Source organism: Suillus subalutaceus, assembly GCF_016647625.1.
Source record: "Suillus subalutaceus strain FC151 chromosome Unknown DFJ58scaffold_103, whole genome shotgun sequence".
In the NCBI taxonomy this organism is placed as follows: Eukaryota; Fungi; Basidiomycota; class Agaricomycetes; order Boletales; family Suillaceae; genus Suillus; species Suillus subalutaceus.
Genome location: NW_024540352.1, coordinates 140,138 through 158,462, shown reverse-complemented (window position 1 = coordinate 158,462; position 18,325 = coordinate 140,138). Strand labels below are relative to the sequence as shown.

Here is an 18,325-nt window from a genome sequence, read left to right as displayed (position 1 = left end):
AGTTGCTGCTTCTATTAAAACTTTAAAGGCACTTCCAAGCCCGCTGCCACCCGGGCCTATTCCTGTCCTGACGACTCACCCAGACTCACCCGCACACATACAGTCCTCTGCTGAAAAGAGCGGCCCGGTGCATTTCCGGGACTAGTGGACTTTGCTTCTGTTTGTCATCCCGTCCCTTGTTTTGTTTTCGACCTTGTCAGATCTTTCTACCATCGCAGTCTCGTAACCAGCAATCTATGTTGCTCCCTTTCGGTGCGATCCGTGGCAAGACAGCCCCATTGAACGGAGTCTCCGCCGAGCCGTGAAAGCGCCTACACAACCATTCATACAAGTGATCCCCTTGTACGCAGTGGATGTAAGTTACTGCTAGTACACTTATGTGCAATCAAAGCTGGTTGATTCCGAACGGTAATACGGACGCGCGCATTTCTCGCCAGGTCTTTTTCTCGTTGCAAGTCCTCGATGTCGTGAAGGACAGACGGAGAGCAGAAAAATGCTGCTCTCATCTAAAGCCTCGAATATCGATGATGTACGGAGGACCTGCGTCAGACATCCTGGGTGCCGTGGCATCGCAATTGCAAGGTTGGTACATACAAAGAGATGGACGTGGTGCAGTTGACGGACAGAACTCGAGCATCACAATTGATTTACCCAATACTACTCATTCACGTATGCGATGCGCCGCAGACCAACAGCAAAAAACACGCAGCAACATAGCATGACGTGGTGGATGCGATTGCCACCGAGCCGCCTCTTCTGCCAGCTATCAAGGGATCGAGTGTCAGCATGCCATAGCTCATAGACGGCGTCGTCACCCTCTACTTGTACTTGACTTGAAAGCCTCGAATTTCGCACCTCTGAACATATGTCTGTCACGCTACTTTCGGAGGAGACCAAAAAGACACAAAACTTGCAACTTCTTACTCTGAAACATGGTCAAAACCGGGTCATGGTTGGACGGCACAGGTCGTATAATGTGGGTGGAACAACTATTTAAATCTTTAATGGCTTATGGATATCATAAGCTCATGCTTAACGCTGCCTCCAAACATTTCCCAAGCATTGCGAGTGACATGGTCAGGTTGCAGACAAATGAACTCGATGTTTGCGAAGGCCACTATGTAGACATCACGGCTGAAATATGGGCCGATGTCATTGACTTACTTGAGGTCGTCGAGGTGACTAAGCGTGAAGTCGACGAAGAAAACAGCTCGTACGCACCCCAAATATTCGACGAGTGTATGGAGTACTGAAGTTGAGACCACACAGCAAAGTCACTATCAAAGTTGTTTTTCCATCTGGCAAGATTCAGACTACTGAAGTCTCGACGGAATTGCGGGTGGACAAACTTATTGCTGATGCTAGTCAGACATTAATGGGAACATCGGGAGAGTGTCCCACTAAAATCAGAGCACTTCACTCCAAGGATGGGAGATTGGGTGGGCTAGCGATGCGTGGAAACCGGAGTATCGGATCGTACAGCATCAAAGATGGTCACTCCATCATTCTTCGAGTTCGAGAGCCTTCTCGTTGTAAAAAGCCAGTCATTTATGTATACTCGCCCTCCGATATCGATGTTTCTGTCAAGCTCTCCCTCATTCCTGAGTGGAGCCTCTCTGTTATCTATCCCGTTGTTGCCACGGAAGACCATGGACAGCGTTTAGAATGGAATGTCCGCACCCATCAAGACGGAAGTCTGACGGAACATAATTCTGGTTTAGATGTGTCGTACTTGTTCTGGGAGGCGGAGTACTAAGTCCCCTGATGATACAGAAATCACACTCCTAACTTGTATTACTTTTCGCAGGACGAATTCGCAAGCATTTCCCCAGTCGCACGCATCCAAACCGCAACCGGTGGATACGTTCAGTCCTATATCCAGCAGTCTCGATGATATGGATTCAATCGTCATTCCAGTGGACAAAGCAACTGTTTACCTCGATAAATCACTCAAGGTTTTGGGACTTCACACCGAAGCTAGAACATCATTCATAACGTGCGTACACATGCGCTACCTCGGACTGTCAAATCATAAACGCGTCACTAAAACAGCCGTGGTAGCTACTGGCTACCATCTATCCTTAAGCACGAATACATTGCCCTCCGATTCGTCCCTCAAGCGGCATACGAACGCGCCGCTTCCTTAAGCATTTCTCCGCAGCCTGACGTCGTGACTCGCGTATTCATGCTGTTCAGAGGTGTCTCTAAGGAGCTTTTAGCAAATTGGTCTAACGCCCAGATGCAAGCAGAGAAAGACGTTATTTGGTGGGCGAATGTAGTTGGAGTGGATCTTGCAAGGGCCGGTGATATGGACTTTGTTCAGGGTGTTAGAATGGGGCGGGATGGAGGTTCTCATCTGATATTCTATCAGATTACTCAACTTTGTGTAGGCGGTATCAACAATCCTCTCCCGTACCTGTTCCTTGAGGTATGGAGACATGATATCATAGAATACTGATGCTGACAGGTCACCCGGCAAACACATATTTGAGAAGTTTTTTTGTGGGTACAAATATATGCAAACTCGTTGCGTCCGAATCAAGGGGTGAACTTTTTGATGCAAACGACTGTAGTAGTCAACAACTGAGCAAGGCCCACCTCGACCACGCCGACCCCTAGTATCGTAATATACAGGAAAGAAGCATTGGGCTTACAAAATACTACAATATCGACTAATGACTCGTTCGGGACAATGTCAGGGATTGCTAGGAAAAAACTTTCCCCCGGGGTAGTCCTATTTCCTTTCCCCCGTCGTATTCTTTTTTTTTATTACCCCTACCTGATCTGGCACTTTTGATATTCTCGGACGTTCTGACAGGCTCTTGCAATGTCCGATGTTCACTGGGGATCATGCACATGAGTCTCCGGCGAATGTCCAATAGGCGTTCTTTTCTTGTCGCGAGCATCAGGCGTTTCTGAGCGATGGAAGCATCTTCGCTAACCAACTCCTTCATACGCTCAGAGAAGTTGGGCCCAGATGCAGCATCAGTCAGCAAGCTCGTGAGAAGGCTTTGCGAAAGTTGTTTTGCTAGGGCATGATGGAGAGCATGCTCGATCGTGAAAGGAATATGGTCAATGATGCGCTGCTCAAGGTGATAAGCGCGTTAAAACAGAGATGATGAATGAGACTTACCTTGTAGGCAACGTGATAATAGGCTCGAACGTCAGCCATCACAACCAGTTCCTCCTCAAATGAGTCGGGAGGTAACAACCGTGCAAGATTTGAAACCTGAAGACCTGCATACCCCGCTTCTGCAAGAGCCCTCAAAGCTTTGGAATCGGGCGTCTCAAACTTGGCACCATTAGGCCTAGCAGGACTCTTGGCAAAACTAGACTTTGGCCCATCGCATGCAAAGTCAAGTGTGGGATCGATATCAGGACTTGGGCAAGTTGAAGGATTGAGGATATTGGGCGGACAAGGTCCCAATGCCATGGGTCCCACGGCCTCCCCAATATGGCGGATGGGAGCCCTGTACATAGAAGGTCTACTCCGAACTGTCTTATAATAAGCCAGCCATTTGTCGCGGAGCGTTTGAAGATAGTGCGTGTTCTGAGTATAGTGTGGAGTAGTGGTTTCCAATTCCAAGGCTGTTTTGACAGCGTCTTGGGCACGCGCCTTGCAGATGTCAACTTGAACTCGAATCAAATTGCTAATTTCAAAGACAACTTGAGCCCAGACAATACTCGTGAAGAGTCAACGCTTACCCAAAATATTCCTCAAGAACTTTGAAGCGTCCAAAATGGGTGCTTATGAGTGTGTCAATGACTTGATCAAGTACTTTATTGACACCAACGAAACAGCGCTCAGACGGAGCAACCCAAAGTTTGGTGAATTGAGCAATGAGGTTTGCCTTCGCCTGATATGGCACGTTGTTCGGAAGCTCCCATCCAATTGCCCTTAATGAATGGTTGAGTTGCCGCCCAACTGCGACAAAATACGAAAACAAACTCTTGGATGACCTTGCGGATATCGTATATGCCCATCACCTTCACGCCTGGGTCTCGCTCAGTAAGAGTCATATTCTCTTCAATATCGTCCAGTGGAACATAGCCTTTCGGTTCATTGAAAGGCCTAAAGTCAGGAGCAGTGCCGCGTATATCCCTCTTGAAAATAGCATAGAGAGCACGATTCCGCTGCGCAAGACGTTTGTCTTCGTGACTACCATTCGCAAAGCTCTTGAAGTCATCGCAGAACGCATTCACTCGTCCCAAAACCTCAATTTGTGGGTCATTTTCAAGGGGTGGGGGTAGTTCATCGAAGTCCTTGGTACATTTGGCGAGGAGCGCATCGACATCTTCTCTGAGACGCGGTAAACTATAAACAATGTAAGTGCTTTACAGCGAGTCAGCTAGAACAAGGTCCACGCACGCTTCCTCGATCAATCGAATGAGCAGTCGGCTTATGTCGGAGACAAAGCCTGGAATTCCAAACCGACGACGGTCGATCACGTCCTTCCAGGGCGACGTCGTGTCAAAATATTCAGCAGCACGCCTTTGCGATTCAGCACGAGACAGGCGTTGTGCACGTTCCGCATCATCGGGAAGACGCACACAGTAGAAACCATGTCTCAGTGTGTGCTCCTCCGAATGACCCTTCAATGATTTCCACCCATTTGCGACGCTGGTTGATAGCTCCAGTACCGAGTGTGTCGGGCTTCGTAAGTACGCCTGAAGAGCTTTGAGTCATTTATTCATCCTGTACTATGGGTGACTTGCCGATAGTTCGCCATCCAGTGGGGTCTGCGGCCCTGGCGAGACTCATGGATTGTTGATTTTCCATATCATCTAGCACCGCACCCATCAATTCAGTAGAAATAATTTTGCAGTTCATACACGTACCGCTCATGGGAATCGTAGTCAATATGATAGTGTTTTTCTTCTTGACGTAATGTTCCGCCAAACATTTCACCAAAGCGACGATTTCAGCTTCTTCGTTTTGTATTAAGCCTTCACTGCCCATCAGATACATCATCTCAATCCGGAAGAGTATGTACTTGCCAGGTAGATCATAGAATGACAGGTCAGTTGCATCGGGGTCTTCAATCGAGACGCACACCACATTGCGGGAGAACTTCAATGTGTTTTTTATGTTCCTAAGTTCCTCGATGGTCTTTGTGAGGAAAGTCGAAGAAGGAACGTTTGGGTTCAAAATGGCTGCTTGAGCACGACGCAGCCAAACTTCGAATTCACTTCTGTCAGTGATCTTTGGGCCAAATCGCACATTAGTAGGCTTTTGGAGATCTAGGCCGTTACTATCGAAACCGATACGTAGGGTGATAGTGCACGACCACGACGTGGCATGACTAGACATGTTACATTCCATAGGGCATCTGCAAATAATAGTATAAGCATACCCGCAATAGCTAGTAGTTATTTGGGTCACCTTGTACACGTTCCGCTATCTCTTGGGACGTTGATCTTTATCATAAAGAAAAAAATGAATAAAGGGATAAAAGGACAAACTATCTGCCAACGTACCCCACTGACGGCCTCGACGAGTGAACTTTTGCCCGCTGAAATTTCAGTTGAGTATAGCTGTGGGTGCAAAGGGAGGTGACCACAGACCGGATTGGCCACCAATTACGACCACGGATGGTAAGGCGATCAACGCGTCGGCACTGCAAGAGATTGTGTGAGCGATCCGAGGCTACAATTAGATCCATAATCATTCACCCCATAGATCGGAGGTCAACCATCATCTCCATAAGCTCCCTGCGCCTGCGGGCATAGTCGCTAGATGATATGTCCACTTCCTCCCATGGCTCTGGAGGGTTCACGGAACCAGAGAGGGAAGGGAGAGACGTTACATCAAGAGAGGACTCGATCGAGGGCTCCGTTGACGCTGCTTGTTTGCGTCGATTGCGAAGTAAATCCATGGCAGATTGGATGCTAGAGGCGTATTAGACACAACATCAGAATGACCTCTGTTTTTATGCGCCGGCTTTCGGTTCAGAGGCTTCTTGGACGCGTGTGTCAACGTACAGTACATCACGACCGCAGCTTGAAGTCGTAATACACGGCATGATGAGAGGAAAAAACGCCTTCAGATGCCCGCACACACAACTATTAGTGACACGTTGTTGCGTACCGCGGGCGATTCCTACGCAAAGTAATATGACACAACCAATCATAGAAGATCTGCGACGACCTTTTTGGCAAATCTTTTTGTTCTAGCATTATTAATTTTCATATCAGAGCCCGTCCACACGCGCAAGTACGTGTACAGAATCACCAGAAGATGGACACGTGCAGGAGATAAAGTCGTTATCACATACACGAGTCATGTATGACTCAATCATGATGGGCTTTTGGTACTTAGATCCATTGAGATAATAAGACAGTCGCGGACGCCTGAGGAAAATACGTTTCTGGGAAACAGCTGTACTGTGAACAAGGGAGAAGCGATTGCTGTGCCGCAGGAGGTTGACTTCGAGAGTGAACTAGAGAGTCAAGAATCGAGATGGACTACTTAGATGGCGTCACACCATCACACGTCCAAAGTGACTGTCACACTGAGCCGCTATCGTAAAATGAGAGAATTTAAAGTTTGAAACGGGTCCATCACAATAAACTGAGGATTCGTGCACTGCGTAAGCACTTGCCATGGCGAAGAATCTCCTCCATTGGCGACTTCAACAGCACTAGTGGACAACGGCCACCAAATGATTCTGAGGTGTCACAGGTCACATCTGTCTTTGAAGTCAAGGTTCAGTTTCAAGTTGTCATACGCAGATTACGTCGAAGTAAGTGCATATCTCTAAGTAGGGTGCGGCCCGTACCTGACGGAATTTACGCCTCGGCGCTGCACACCTAGTGCACAGTGCAGGACAGGCGATGTCGATCACGTGATCGCGACTACGTGCTTGCTTGGGTAAGCCCGTGCGATTTCACCTTCGGATGGCACTACACAGTGGATGTAAGTTGCTGCATGCATACTTGCGTGCAATCAAATTTGGTGGATTCCGGGCGGTAATGCGGATGCGCGCGTTGTTTGCCAGGTCTTTTTCTCACTGTGACACTGCAGGTCATCAATTTCATGAAGTCGGACAGGAGGAGAGAGCAGAAAAATGTTGCTCTTATCTAAAGCCTCAAATATCCATGATGTACGGAGGACCGCACCAGACTTCCCGAGTACCGTGATATCGCAATTGCAGGGCTGGATACACAAACAGATGAAAAGAGAAAGAGATACGCCACAGACCAACAGCACAAAACGTGCAGCAACATAGCATGACATGGTGGGTGTCATTGCCACCGAGTTTCCTCCGTTGTTATTAAGGAATCGAGTGACAGCATGTCATAGCTTATAGACAGCGTCATCACCCTCTACTTGAAAGCCTCAAACTTCGCACCTCCGAGTCAATGTCTGTTATGCTACTTTCGGGGGAAACCAAAAAGAAACACAATTCGCAACTTCTTGTTCTGAAACATGGTCAAAACCGGGTAATGGTTAAACGGCAAAGGTCGTATAATGTGGGCGGAACAACTATTTAAATCTTTAACGACTCATTGGATATTATAAGCGCATGCTTGACACCGCCTGCAAATGTTTCCGAAGCATTCCGAGGAATGTGGTCACGTTGCAGACAAATGAACTCGATATTTGCGATGGCCACTATGTGGACATCACGGCTGAAATATGGGTCGATGTCATTGACTTGCTTAACGTCGTCGAGGTGACTCGGCGTGTGGACTCGGAAATGACGTCGCCCGTCTTACTGCCGCTTGATGTTTGTGCTGTTCCATCGCATGATAATCAATCGGCGCCAAGTGAGGTTAACGAACAGGACAGCTCGTACGCACCTCAGATATTCTATATGTGTACTCAGTACTAAAGTTGAGACCGCATAGCAGGGACGATGACAAAATCACAATCAAACTTGTTTTTCCATCTGGCGAGATTCAGACTACTAAAGTCTCGAGGGAAATGCGGGTGGACAAACTTATTGCGGATGTTAGTCAGACATTGGGTCATGGTCCCACTGATCTCATAGCATTTAATAACTCCAACTTGAAGAGTCGGGGTTTGGGTGGTATAATGATGAGTGAAAACCGGAGTATCGGATCGTACAACATCAAAGATGGTGACTCCATCAATCTTCGAGTTTCAAAGTTAAAGTCTCTGCTTCTTAAAAAGCCAGTCATTTATCTATACTCACCCTCCGATATCGATGTTTCTGTCAAGCTCTCCCTCATTCCTGAGTGGTGCCTCTCCGTCATCTACCCCATTGTTACCACAGAAGACCACGGACAGCGTTTAGAATGGAATATCCGCACCCATCAAGATGGGAGTCTGACTGAACATAATTCCGGTTTAGATGTGTCGTACTTGTTCTGGGAGGCCGAGTAAGTCCCTTGAGGACACAGAAATCACTCTCCTAACTTGTATTACTCTTCACAGGACAAATTCGCAAGCATTTCCCTGGTCACCAGCATCCAAACCGCAATCAGTGGATACGTTCAATCCCATATCCAGCAGTCTCGATGATATGGACTCGATTGTCATTCCAGTGGACAAAGCAACTGTTTACCTCGATAAGTCACTCAAAGGTTTGGGACTTCACACCGAAGCTAGAACATCATTCATAACGTGCGTACATATGCGCCGTCGAATCATAAACACGTCACTAAACTGCGGTGGTAGCTACTGGCTACCATCTATACACAAGCACGAATACATTGCTCTCCGATTCGTCCCTCAAGCGGCATACGAACGCGCCGCTTCCTTAAGCATTTCTCCACAGCCTGACGTCGTGACTCGCGTATTCATGCTGTTCAGAGGTGTCTCTAAGGAGCGCTTAGAAAATTGGTCTAACGCCCAGATGCAAGCAGAGAAAGACGTTGCTTGGTGGGTGGATGTAGTTGGAGTGGATCTTGCAAGGGCTAGTGATATGACTTTGTTCAGGGTGTTAGAATGGGGCGGGATGGAGGTTCTGATTTGATATTCTATCAAATTACTCGATTTATGTAAGTGTTATCGCGTTTTATCTTGATCAATTCTGCATCCAACAGTTGCGTGCTAGCTCAGCGGTGTCCGCACAAAATGTACGCAAGCAGAGTGCTCAAACGCAGAGAGATAGCGATGAACGGTCAGGACCAGGTTGTCTAAACTATCTCCAACATTTACGACGCTCAGAGATACGTCAGGAATGATTAATGATACATGTGTACGATGTACCAGAACTCAGCGTGAGCCGATGCGTGTCCGTGTAGGGAAGTTGATGCAAACGATACACAAACGCCTACAACGCTCATCATAACACGTGACTTCATACTTACATAATCTAGACCTTATGCGCTCGTGCTTTGTCTGTTGTAACACCTCAGTTGCTTGTATAGCCAACTGAGTATATCTTCTATAGTCTGATGATTCCTCGATTTAACAAAGTCTCCAGCTGATAAAGTATCTGAATCATTGAGGACGTTCGAGAACGTCCGGGAAATACTAATATTTTACGTAAAAGCGGCCAAGTGGATTTTCAAATTCTGGTCGAAAGATAGCCCAATACTACTCATGCACGTATACGAGACACCGCAGATCAACAGCAAAAAAAGCGCAGCAACATAGCATGACGTGGTGGGTGCCATTTGCCACCGAGCAGCCTTTTCTGCCAGCTATTAAGGGATCAAGCTGTCAAGTGCTAGCATGCCGTAGCTCATAGAGTCTCAGCGTCGTCACCCTCTACTTGTACTTGACTTGAAAGCCTCGAACTTCGAAGTTCGCACCTCTCAATGGTTACGCTACTTTCGGAGGAGACCAAAATGAAAGCAAACTCGCGACTTCTTGTTCTGAAACATGGTCAATACCGGGTCATGGTTAAACGGCAAAGGTCGTATAATGTGAGCAGAACAACTAATAAAATCTTTAATGACTCACAGATATTATAAGCGCATGCTTGACACCGCCTGCAAACATTTCCCAGGCATTCCGAGAGATGTAGTCACGTTTCAGACAAATGAATTCGATATTTGCGATGGCCACTATGTGGACATCACGGCTGAAATATGGGTCGATGTCATTGACTGGCTCAGCGTCATTGAGGTGACTCGGCGTGAGGAAATGACATCGCCCGTCTCACTGCCGCTTCGAGTTGATGCTTGTCACGCCATTTCACCGCCTGATAATCAATTGGCGCCAAGTCGGGTTAACGAACAGGACAGCTCGTACGCACTTCAAATATTCTACAACTGTTTTTAGTACTGAAGTTAAGACCACATAGCGAGGACGATGACAAAGTTACAATCAAACTTGTTTCTCCATCTGGCGAGATTCAGACTACTAGAGTCTCGAGGGAAATGCGGGTGGACAAATTTATTGCTGATGGTTGTAAGACATTGGGACATCCCACTGATTTCATGGCAGTTCAGTCCAAGGGTGGAGGTTTGGGTGCGGTAATCATGCGAGAGAACCGGAGTATCAGATCGTACAACGTCAGAGATGGTGACCCCATCAGTCTCCGAGCAAAGTCTCTGCTTCTTAAAAAGCCAGTCATTTATCTATACTCGCCCTCCGATATCGATGTTTCTGTCAAGCTCTCCCTCATTCCTGAGTGGAGCCTCTCCGTCATCTATCCCGTTGTTACCACAGAAGACCATGGACAGCGTTTGGAATGGAATGTCCGCACCCATCAAGATGGTAGTCTGACCGAACATAATTCCGGTTTAGATGTGTCGTACTTATTCTGGGAGGCGGAGTGAGTCTCTTGATGATATCTAAATCACTCACCCAATTTGTATTACTCTTCGCAGGTCGAATTTGCAAGCATTTCCCCAGTCACCAGCATCCAAACCGCAACCGGTGGATACGTTCAATCCCATATCCAGCAGCCTCGATGATATGGATTCAATCGTCATTCCAGTGGACAAAGCAACTGTTTACCTCGATAAATCACTCAAGGTTTTGGGACTTCACACCGAAGCTAGAACATCATTCATAACGTGCGTACACATGCGCTACCTCGGGCTGTCGAATCATAAACACGTCACTAAAACTGCCGTGGTAGCTACTGGCTGCCATCTATACTCAAGCACGAATACGTTGCCCTCCGATTCGTCCCTCAAGCGGCATACGAACGCGCAGCTTCTTTGAGCATTTCTCCGCAGCCTGACGTCGTGACTCGCGTATTCATGCTGTTCAGAGGTATCTCTAAGGAGCGCTTGGCAAATTGGTCTAACGCCCAGATGCAAGCAGAGAAAGACGTTGCTTGGTGGGCGGATGTAGTTGGAGTGGATCTCGCAAGGGCCGGTGATATGGCTTTGTTCAGGGTGTTAGAATGGGGCGGGATGGAGGTTCTGATTTGATACTCTATCAAATTACTCGATTTGTGTAGGTGCTATCGCGTTTTATATTGATCAGTTCTGCCTCCAACAGTTGTGAGGAGAACGTGCTAGCTCAGCGGTGTATATATAGACATGGATGGAAGAATATTAGTATCGTCTAGCTTCTAACGAGATTCTTAGACAATCCTTTTACCACTGCTGGAACCTTCGGTATGACTCTTTTCACTCAGGGACATGCAAGGGCATTCCAACGAGCTGCAGTGACTTCGTCGAAGATGAAGTGGGCACCGACTTGGCTTTTGGTGCATCTTTGGTTTGAGATTTCACGATACAGGAAATTCAAATTCTATACAAATGTGTCATTCCCTGGCGCGGCCGAGCGCCGTTACGATAAGCCAAGCTTAAGGTATATCTGAGTACTACTAGAGCGCCGACTCGGAAGCTGACTCGTGGAAATGCGGTGTTTTGAACTGGTACTAAGAGTCTGACATAGGAGTCAAGATGGAATTCGAACGCAGACACTATATGCCTTATACAGCTGCAAAATTTACAGTCTTTGCGAGTCGCTGAGGCGCAGTCTGATGATCAACACTCAATTTAATATTGTTACTATCCTGCGCTACGCTGACATGGTGTCTACTATCGAGGGAGAAAGTCCTGAGCAGTTTGGGCGAAGGCGCGCAGCGCCTCCCGGTCCCGAGCTGCATGCCTGTGTGAAGGAAGGTGAGCTGCGATACCCAAGTTTGTAGGAGTCCAACGACGCGTCGAGCGAGCCGATGATACCCATAGGATTAGGAGGAGGATGAGTACTCACGCGAGAGAATTGTTATCGAATGCGGGGCATCGTATGACGCAGGAACTCGTCCTGTATTGCTGGGGTTGCTTGCAGATAAGGCGCGAGTATTTGAGCATGGTTTCTAAGGTATAGCTGAAAGGCATCGCTGGCCCATCTCCCCATGGTCTTGACAACGTCGAAGGACACATTTCGGAGGAGGTACTCGAGAGTTGCCCCGATTCTGATGGCGTGACCCTGCAACGGATCCTGTCCGGCTTTCTTGGCGGCTTGCGCGAGTCGTGCAATGAATTTCGTCTTCGTTAGCGGGCGATGGCTGTTACCGAATCTGTAAGAGAACAGGGCGATGTCGAGGGGGGGATCATTGACCCGGAAGTGGTTGTTTAGCGCCGCTTCTGGGTCAGTAGGGCCATTCTGTGTTGCCCAGAAGACATCCTCCCCGACTTGCGATGTCTTGGTGCGAGGTAGACGAAAGACGGTGACCCTAAGGCCATTGCGATCTGCGTCCCTGCGGATGTCCGACCGTTTGACGTGGATGGATGCGTCGAAGGCTGATAGATTTCGAACTGTGAATTCCCCGGCCCTAGCGATAGAATAGAACGCCGTTGTAAGGCAACTACCTACCGCGGCGTCGAGTGGGTCGTTGGGATCCAAGTTCTCCAAGATGCTGCTGATGAAGGCTACTGTGTATGGGGGCCGTTTCTTCCGCTTTGATGACGAGGGCGTTAAGTTTTTGGCAGCCTTGAGCATGGTGTCAATCTTGTTGTCGTCTAGGGACCAGGACTTCCCATGTAAGATGTGCCATGCTCGTATGCCGTGAATATAGCTGGATATGGTTTTCCCTGAGTATGAGCCCGCTAGGTCTGAAATGAAGGCTGAAATAAGTTCGGATGATGCGGGAGCGCGAAGGTTGTCGTCGATGGTCTTAGAGTCGCAGTAAACGTGGAAGGCGAGTATGCCAGTGCCATACGCATCAGTAAATTCACACATTCCTTACCTTCCTTTTTCGTCACTTATTTTCTCACACAAGAGCGCACAAGAACCATATCATCTCCTTGTCACAAGCTTCAACAAGTTCAAAAGCAGATCCCTTCCTCTTGTATTTAGCTTTTCTTCGCTTTTTTTCCACTTTTTGTGCACTTATTTGAGAATGTATTGCATTGCAATCTTGATAGGTTTAATTTATACGGCGCTTCCCTCGTGCTGCTTGCCCAGGCGTGAATCATGACGTCTTGTATACGTTGAACGTCAGTGCTGGGGGTGGGTGGGAGGAGACGAGCTTTCTTCAGCTGGGAGCCAGAGTCGAATTCAATCCTTTGCTGCGCAGTGAGGGCGCAGCACAGATTCTCGGGGGGTCAGGTTACTAGGGTAAGCAGCGATAACTTTCGTTTGTCTGTTTAAATGGGGGGGGGGGGCGCTGTAACAAGGTGTTTGACGACTCACGCTTTTGACGCTTCGAAGATCTCTTCTCCTTGACGACGGAACTTGTCGTTGAGATTGTTGCGTGAATCTCGCGAGCGGGAGTGGATATCAGCGAGTGGGCGCGCTTGGGTGGTCTCATGGGGCCCATTATGTCCAGGAGTGACTTCGGGACCGTTGAAGTCTGCGACGAAGGGCTGAAGGGCTTTGGGGATGCGTATTGGGGGAAGCAGCAAATTTGATGGAGGGTAGATGCTCCTGGAAGGACCGTCTGCTGGGTTGTGGGCACTGGGCACGTAACGGGTGAGGAATGTGCATTTCGAGGATGCGGCGAGTTCATGTATCCGCTTGAAGACGTTGTTGGTAGCTCTATTGCGGCTCCGCCCTTTCCACCATCCCTCAACGACGCCCCTGTTGTCACCGAAAACCTTGATGCAACTGCCCTCTGGGCATTGATCGAGGAGCGTAATGATGAGGAACTCCATGCCGACGGCCTCTGCCCAGCCAATGTCTCGATTTTCGGCTTTCCAGCCTGGGAGGAGACGCCACGCCCTCCACCTGCCGCTGGTCCAAATCGCGATCCCAGTACCCGAACTAGCGTCTGAGTAAGCCGAGGGTTCAATGACTTCGATGGGCCCTGGGATTGGACGCGAGACGACGGGTTGCCTGAGGCTGGCTTTCCACCAGCGGAGGTCTTCGCTTGTAAGTTTGGGAGCAGTACGCGGCATGAAAGGACGGTCGTGGAATATGGCAAGCATGGTTTCCAGGGAGACGAGGTAAGCGCGTCCTGCAGGTAGGACCAGAGAGGCGTGCAAGAGCTTTCCGTACAGCTCTTGAACTTCTTGCAGGGTGTGTGAGGTTCGGGTTCCCCATTCCTGGATTGCTGCAATGTACTTCTCTTTCTTCTTCTGCGGAATCGAGACAGAATGTGTGGCGATGTCCCAAAGGAAACCAATGAAGGGGGCACATGATGAGAAGAGTATGTCCTTTGCCAGTTCCCAAGGTATTCCCAGGATTTTGGATAAGCGGTTGATGTCGTTGAAGCAGTAAGTGAAGAGCAGGTCCTCTGGTGAACGCGGGGTGGTTGCTGATAAATCAAGAATGGGGAATGACATATCTTCGTCGAATTCCTCGACGGTGTCATCAGGCATGGTTGATCCTCGGTACCATTTTCGTCCTCCATCCACGAGTAGTCCCCCGTTTCTCGCGATGATGGCTGCGTGAGATTTGCAAAGCTTGTTGTAGCTCTCAAGATGCTCTCGGAGTATGCGAATAAATAAATGATCATCCACCCACTTGGATAATGGTCTGATACCTTGAGATCTGAATATGTCAGAGCCTGCGTCAGCAACTTCACCATAGGTTCCCGCGGAGGCTGAGAAACCGAAGCAAAAGCTTGAATTGATAGCGAAGCTGTCGTCACCCGTTCTGACGACAAATCCCGGCCATTGGGATGGATGGAGAGGGACTGTGCGATAGGCCTCTGCCACGTCACGGACTGCAGCCTGCGAGCCTGGGGGTAAGGACCAGATGAGGAGACAAATGGTCGAGGCAAGTACCCCATGTACACGGATATAAATTGGAGTCAATGGAAGAATTAATGGATGATATAGTAGGGGAAGGGCGTAGAGGGAATGAAAGGTTCTGAACAAGCCTGAACTTTCCAGGTTTCCCTGGCTTGGGGACCATGGAAAGCGGAGCCGTCTGAAAGGGGCCAATGAGTTCTTCTGTATCTGATTTCGATAATGGACCAATGTAACGACCGGTGGAATATTCACGATATAAAATGGTTTCGAAAGCATCTCGATGTGTATGTAAAGAAGGACTATTAGAAGGAGTGTAGGTCTGAGATATTGAAGGAACACTGCCCATGAAGCCGAATTGAAGACCGTTAGGAATATGTGTGTACTTATGTATGTATAAGGTTTGAAGCTTGGAGGAAGTGTAGCCATGCTTCGGGCTGATAAGGAGTGAGTGCTCTAGATGTTCTCGCCTTGAGGACATTCTTGAGCTCCGTGATCTTTTGCTCCGCATCCCGAGCATTCGTGCACGTGGGAGCGAGCAGTGCTGGAACAACCTTTTGGTCTCTGCCAGTCATAACACAACTCGAGGCCTTCGGGGTTGACCAGGTGACCTTCTGCATTGCAACGACAGCGGGTCTTGGATCGTTTGTCCCAGAGGAACTCGGAAGAGCACTTGTGGATGGGGTGGCGGAAACGACCAAGGCAGAGGGCGCAGGCCAAGTGGCCCGATTGACCTGCGCCCGCTTGAAAAGACTGTTGACCCTTGTGGGGCTTCTTTGGTGCTTGGTCGGAAGAACGATATGGGTGGTAGCGACCACTTCCCGTGGGAGAGGATGGGTCTGTGCGCTTGCCCCGACTCTCGCTGACCTCCCGTCCCCGTTGGCGTGAATGGGTGTTGGGTGTGGGAAGCACGTTCTGCAGCTGCGTGAGAGTGCGCAGTGGTGCGAGGAAGGGGTAGTGTGGTTTGTGCGAGCGGGTGCGGAAGCGAAAGTGATTGGAAGCGCGATGACGCCGTTAGCAAGGAGTGGGCAGCAGGGGGGAGGAGGGAAAGGTAGCAAAATTAATGGTAGCGAAAGCAGGGGCGACATAAGCAGGAGGTGGGGCAAGCGAAGGTGATGATGGTGAGGCGTATGGTCAGCGAGCAGAATTTTAAGCGGATGAGGGTAGCGGGGGGGGAAGCGAAAGCAAAGATGGCAGAGGAAGCAGTACATTCGGGTGAAGGTGGATGGGTTGAGGGGAATGTATGTTAGTTTGTGTCAATGAATTAGAGGTTTAGGAACGGACGTACCATTCTCAAGCTTTCGTCGCGCTCGGTTTCCCAGACGTCGTCTGATAAGGTGTTGTACAAGGCATTGTTGAAGATGCCGATGTTGAAGCCTTGGTTTTGAGCGAGCCGATCATGCCACTCACGACGGACGAACCCTGCGTAGCGAAGTAGGGTCTTTTCTCCCCGTGGACGCATCCGGTGTTCATGATTGGTGATGAGCGTGAAGAAGAGGGCTAACGCTTGCTGGTGCTTCTCTGGCCATCCGTTCTTCTCGATGTGGATGAGGAAGCTAGTCTTTGCCAAGTCGAATTGGCGCCAGGATAAGTCGTGGTCGTGTAGGGCCTTGTGGGAAGCCTTGAAGGATGCTATCGTTTTGAGTGCGACAATACCCTTGACTTTCGCAAAGCCGAAGGCGTCATCTGCGTCAGAGGTGGATCTAGAAGTGATGGCCACTTCACGACAGCCGTCTGGACTAAAGTACCAGAGCTCTACGTACTTGTCACGAATTCCGAACACAAATCACTATTCTTTCTTGACAACACTCGTGAAACCTCTAAAGACACTCGTAAGACACCAGTTAAGCGCCCGTCACAAGCGCCTGTCGTTAGCGCTCAGTCAGCGTCTGTACCTATGACATTCACAACCAACCCTAACCCGAACTTATCCTTTACATTTCCGAACTTCTCTATTCCATTAGCGCCTACTACCGTTATCTCCGACATCCCTGATTTTGACTTCCTTACTCAAGCGATTAAGTCACGTGACTCTAGAAAACCCGAGAAACCCTTGCACAGCTATTACACGTTTCATGACATCATAGGAGTAGTTATATTTAGATCATCGTACGATTCCCTTTTCTATTTAATGATTGGTTAGTTAGTTCATTCTCAGATTCAGTCTCCGCTTCAATGTATGTCTACTCCATGTTCTTTATCTTCTGGATGGCGTATTGAGATGGACGGGGGATGATGACATCTGCCACGGGGGTTTCGGCATCGAAGTCGTTGTATCTTGGGCTTCTTCTTCTCGGCTTCGCGCTGCTATTCCTGCTCCTCAGCATTCCTTCTCTGCCCTCTCACGATCCGCGCGTTCTTGTGCCTCACGTGCGTCATCTTCCACTTGTTGCTGCACAACAGTCAATACGCTCTTGACGCTCTAGCCTCCAGCCCTCTGTCATCTGGGCAATGGCCACCCTCCCTGGTTTCGCCCTCCATCCATCATGGCATTGAGCCAACCACGGTACGCTACCGATTCGAAGTTGGGTTGCGCCTCCAGCGCAGGATCAGCAGGGATTCGCTCCATCAAATTCGGGAGAAGTCGGAATGCGCTTTGCAGAAGTTCTGAAGGGAGGATTTTAAGCTTGGACGGGAGATGAAATCTGGAATAACGGAGAGTGTGTGTTTTGGAGAATGAAGAGGAAAAGAAAGGAGGCCAGCAATGTCGTTGGGGACGACTGATACGAGAGGAAACGTCGTCGCAGTACGAAGACAAGGTGCGTACTGCTCCCGACGCTTGCGCAAAGACCTAACTCTATTTTTTCACTCGTTCCTCATTACATAATAGAGAATCAAGTTTTTACCTGTTTTTACTTGTACAAGAATATCTGCCCTAGTATTTCCGCTTGAACACATCTTCGAAAGATGTACGTACAGCATGCACAGCAAGTTGCAGCCTCGTGACCTCCTGCAACTGGACAAGCACCCACTCGTCCTTGAACGTTGAACTGTATCCCACCATCCAGCAAGCTTTCCATAGATTGAAACATCCATTTATCCCATCCCATTTCCATCGCGCTTTGGGACCCTAAGTTGACGACTTACTTTGACTTCAACAGATCCTTCAAATATTCGTACGTCGTCCCTGGAGATAAATATCGCCCAGATGATTTCTAACCACACCCAGCTAGTACTCTCAATCTGTCCATTTCATCACGCATATCACAACCTTTGTGAATGAGTGAGGAACAATGTCGGTTTTTCTCACTCTTGTCCCGCTCTCGCTTTCTGACCTTTTTGACAGTTCTTCCATCGTTTGAAGGAACTT

General features: G+C 48.7%; 7 protein-coding genes across 7 annotated transcripts; 4 read left to right on the top strand and 3 right to left on the bottom strand.

Annotated features, from left to right (window-relative positions):
* Positions 1–712: 712 nt before the first annotated feature.
* Positions 713–2,525, top strand: DFJ58DRAFT_31483 (uncharacterized protein). Its single transcript, XM_041379799.1, has 5 exons — positions 713–976; positions 1,026–1,213; positions 1,270–1,749; positions 1,808–1,996; positions 2,053–2,525. The coding sequence occupies exons 1-5, from the start codon at positions 866–868 to the stop codon at positions 2,456–2,458; spliced, it is 1,374 nt and encodes a 457-aa protein (XP_041240662.1). The 5' UTR covers positions 713–865; the 3' UTR covers positions 2,459–2,525.
* Positions 2,526–2,838: 313 nt separating this feature from the next.
* On the bottom strand, positions 2,839–5,876 carry DFJ58DRAFT_853202 (P-loop containing nucleoside triphosphate hydrolase protein; the record flags this gene model as incomplete). Its single annotated transcript, XM_041393843.1, has 12 exons — positions 2,839–2,892; positions 2,943–3,083; positions 3,134–3,650; positions 3,706–3,897; positions 3,950–4,315; positions 4,370–4,668; positions 4,703–4,785; positions 4,840–5,330; positions 5,384–5,418; positions 5,479–5,513; positions 5,566–5,618; positions 5,674–5,876. The coding sequence occupies 12 exons, from the start codon at positions 5,874–5,876 to the stop codon at positions 2,839–2,841; spliced, it is 2,469 nt and encodes an 822-aa protein (XP_041240661.1).
* Positions 5,877–6,816: 940 nt separating this feature from the next.
* DFJ58DRAFT_803232 (uncharacterized protein) lies at positions 6,817–7,568 on the bottom strand. The gene is made up of 3 exons (XM_041390960.1): positions 7,524–7,568; positions 7,294–7,473; positions 6,817–7,238 (listed from the first exon to the last, which is right to left on the bottom strand). The coding sequence occupies exons 2-3, from the start codon at positions 7,299–7,301 to the stop codon at positions 6,947–6,949; spliced, it is 300 nt and encodes a 99-aa protein (XP_041240660.1). The 5' UTR covers positions 7,302–7,473; positions 7,524–7,568; the 3' UTR covers positions 6,817–6,946.
* DFJ58DRAFT_31306 (uncharacterized protein) lies at positions 7,136–8,953 on the top strand. Its single transcript, XM_041379784.1, has 6 exons — positions 7,136–7,238; positions 7,304–7,473; positions 7,524–7,795; positions 7,852–8,346; positions 8,402–8,590; positions 8,645–8,953. Exons 2-6 carry the CDS (start codon positions 7,363–7,365, stop codon positions 8,940–8,942), a joined length of 1,365 nt encoding a protein of 454 aa, XP_041240659.1. The 5' UTR covers positions 7,136–7,238; positions 7,304–7,362; the 3' UTR covers positions 8,943–8,953.
* A 572-nt stretch (positions 8,954–9,525) lies between these two features.
* DFJ58DRAFT_31329 (uncharacterized protein) lies at positions 9,526–10,318 on the top strand. Its single transcript, XM_041379786.1, has 2 exons — positions 9,526–9,840; positions 9,890–10,318. Exons 1-2 carry the CDS (start codon positions 9,733–9,735, stop codon positions 10,196–10,198), a joined length of 417 nt encoding a protein of 138 aa, XP_041240658.1. The 5' UTR covers positions 9,526–9,732; the 3' UTR covers positions 10,199–10,318.
* Positions 10,319–10,398: 80 nt separating this feature from the next.
* Positions 10,399–11,301, top strand: DFJ58DRAFT_664859 (uncharacterized protein; the record flags this gene model as incomplete). The annotated part of the gene is made up of 3 exons (XM_041382469.1): positions 10,399–10,694; positions 10,750–10,938; positions 11,004–11,301. The coding sequence occupies 3 exons, from the start codon at positions 10,399–10,401 to the stop codon at positions 11,299–11,301; spliced, it is 783 nt and encodes a 260-aa protein (XP_041240657.1).
* Positions 11,302–16,186: 4,885 nt separating this feature from the next.
* Positions 16,187–17,779, bottom strand: DFJ58DRAFT_803211 (uncharacterized protein). The gene is made up of 2 exons (XM_041390959.1): positions 17,203–17,779; positions 16,187–16,754 (listed from the first exon to the last, which is right to left on the bottom strand). Exons 1-2 carry the CDS (start codon positions 17,340–17,342, stop codon positions 16,280–16,282), a joined length of 615 nt encoding a protein of 204 aa, XP_041240656.1. The 5' UTR covers positions 17,343–17,779; the 3' UTR covers positions 16,187–16,279.
* Positions 17,780–18,325: the final 546 nt, after the last annotated feature.

Excerpts from the sequence above, each read along its gene's own strand:
- DFJ58DRAFT_31483 (XM_041379799.1), top strand. The coding sequence starts at position 866 with ATGTCTGTCACGCTACTTTCGGAGGAGACCAAAAAGACACAAAACTTG. Across the intron at positions 1,750-1,807 it reads TACTTGTTCTGGGAGGCGGA|GACGAATTCGCAAGCATTTC; the intron begins GTACTAAGTCCC and ends TACTTTTCGCAG. Across the intron at positions 1,997-2,052 it reads GCTAGAACATCATTCATAAC|CCGTGGTAGCTACTGGCTAC; the intron begins GTGCGTACACAT and ends TCACTAAAACAG.
- DFJ58DRAFT_31329 (XM_041379786.1), top strand. The coding sequence starts at position 9,733 with ATGGTTACGCTACTTTCGGAGGAGACCAAAATGAAAGCAAACTCGCGA. Across the intron at positions 9,841-9,889 it reads AACGGCAAAGGTCGTATAAT|CGCATGCTTGACACCGCCTG; the intron begins GTGAGCAGAACA and ends AGATATTATAAG.
- DFJ58DRAFT_31306 (XM_041379784.1), top strand. The coding sequence starts at position 7,363 with ATGTCTGTTATGCTACTTTCGGGGGAAACCAAAAAGAAACACAATTCG. Across the intron at positions 7,474-7,523 it reads AACGGCAAAGGTCGTATAAT|CGCATGCTTGACACCGCCTG; the intron begins GTGGGCGGAACA and ends GGATATTATAAG. Across the intron at positions 7,796-7,851 it reads GTTAACGAACAGGACAGCTC|CAGGGACGATGACAAAATCA; the intron begins GTACGCACCTCA and ends GAGACCGCATAG.
- DFJ58DRAFT_803211 (XM_041390959.1), bottom strand. The coding sequence starts at position 17,342 with ATGCTGAGGAGCAGGAATAGCAGCGCGAAGCCGAGAAGAAGAAGCCCA. Across the intron at positions 16,755-17,202 it reads CAGAAGATAAAGAACATGGA|TCCAGACGGCTGTCGTGAAG; the intron begins GTAGACATACAT and ends CTGGTACTTTAG.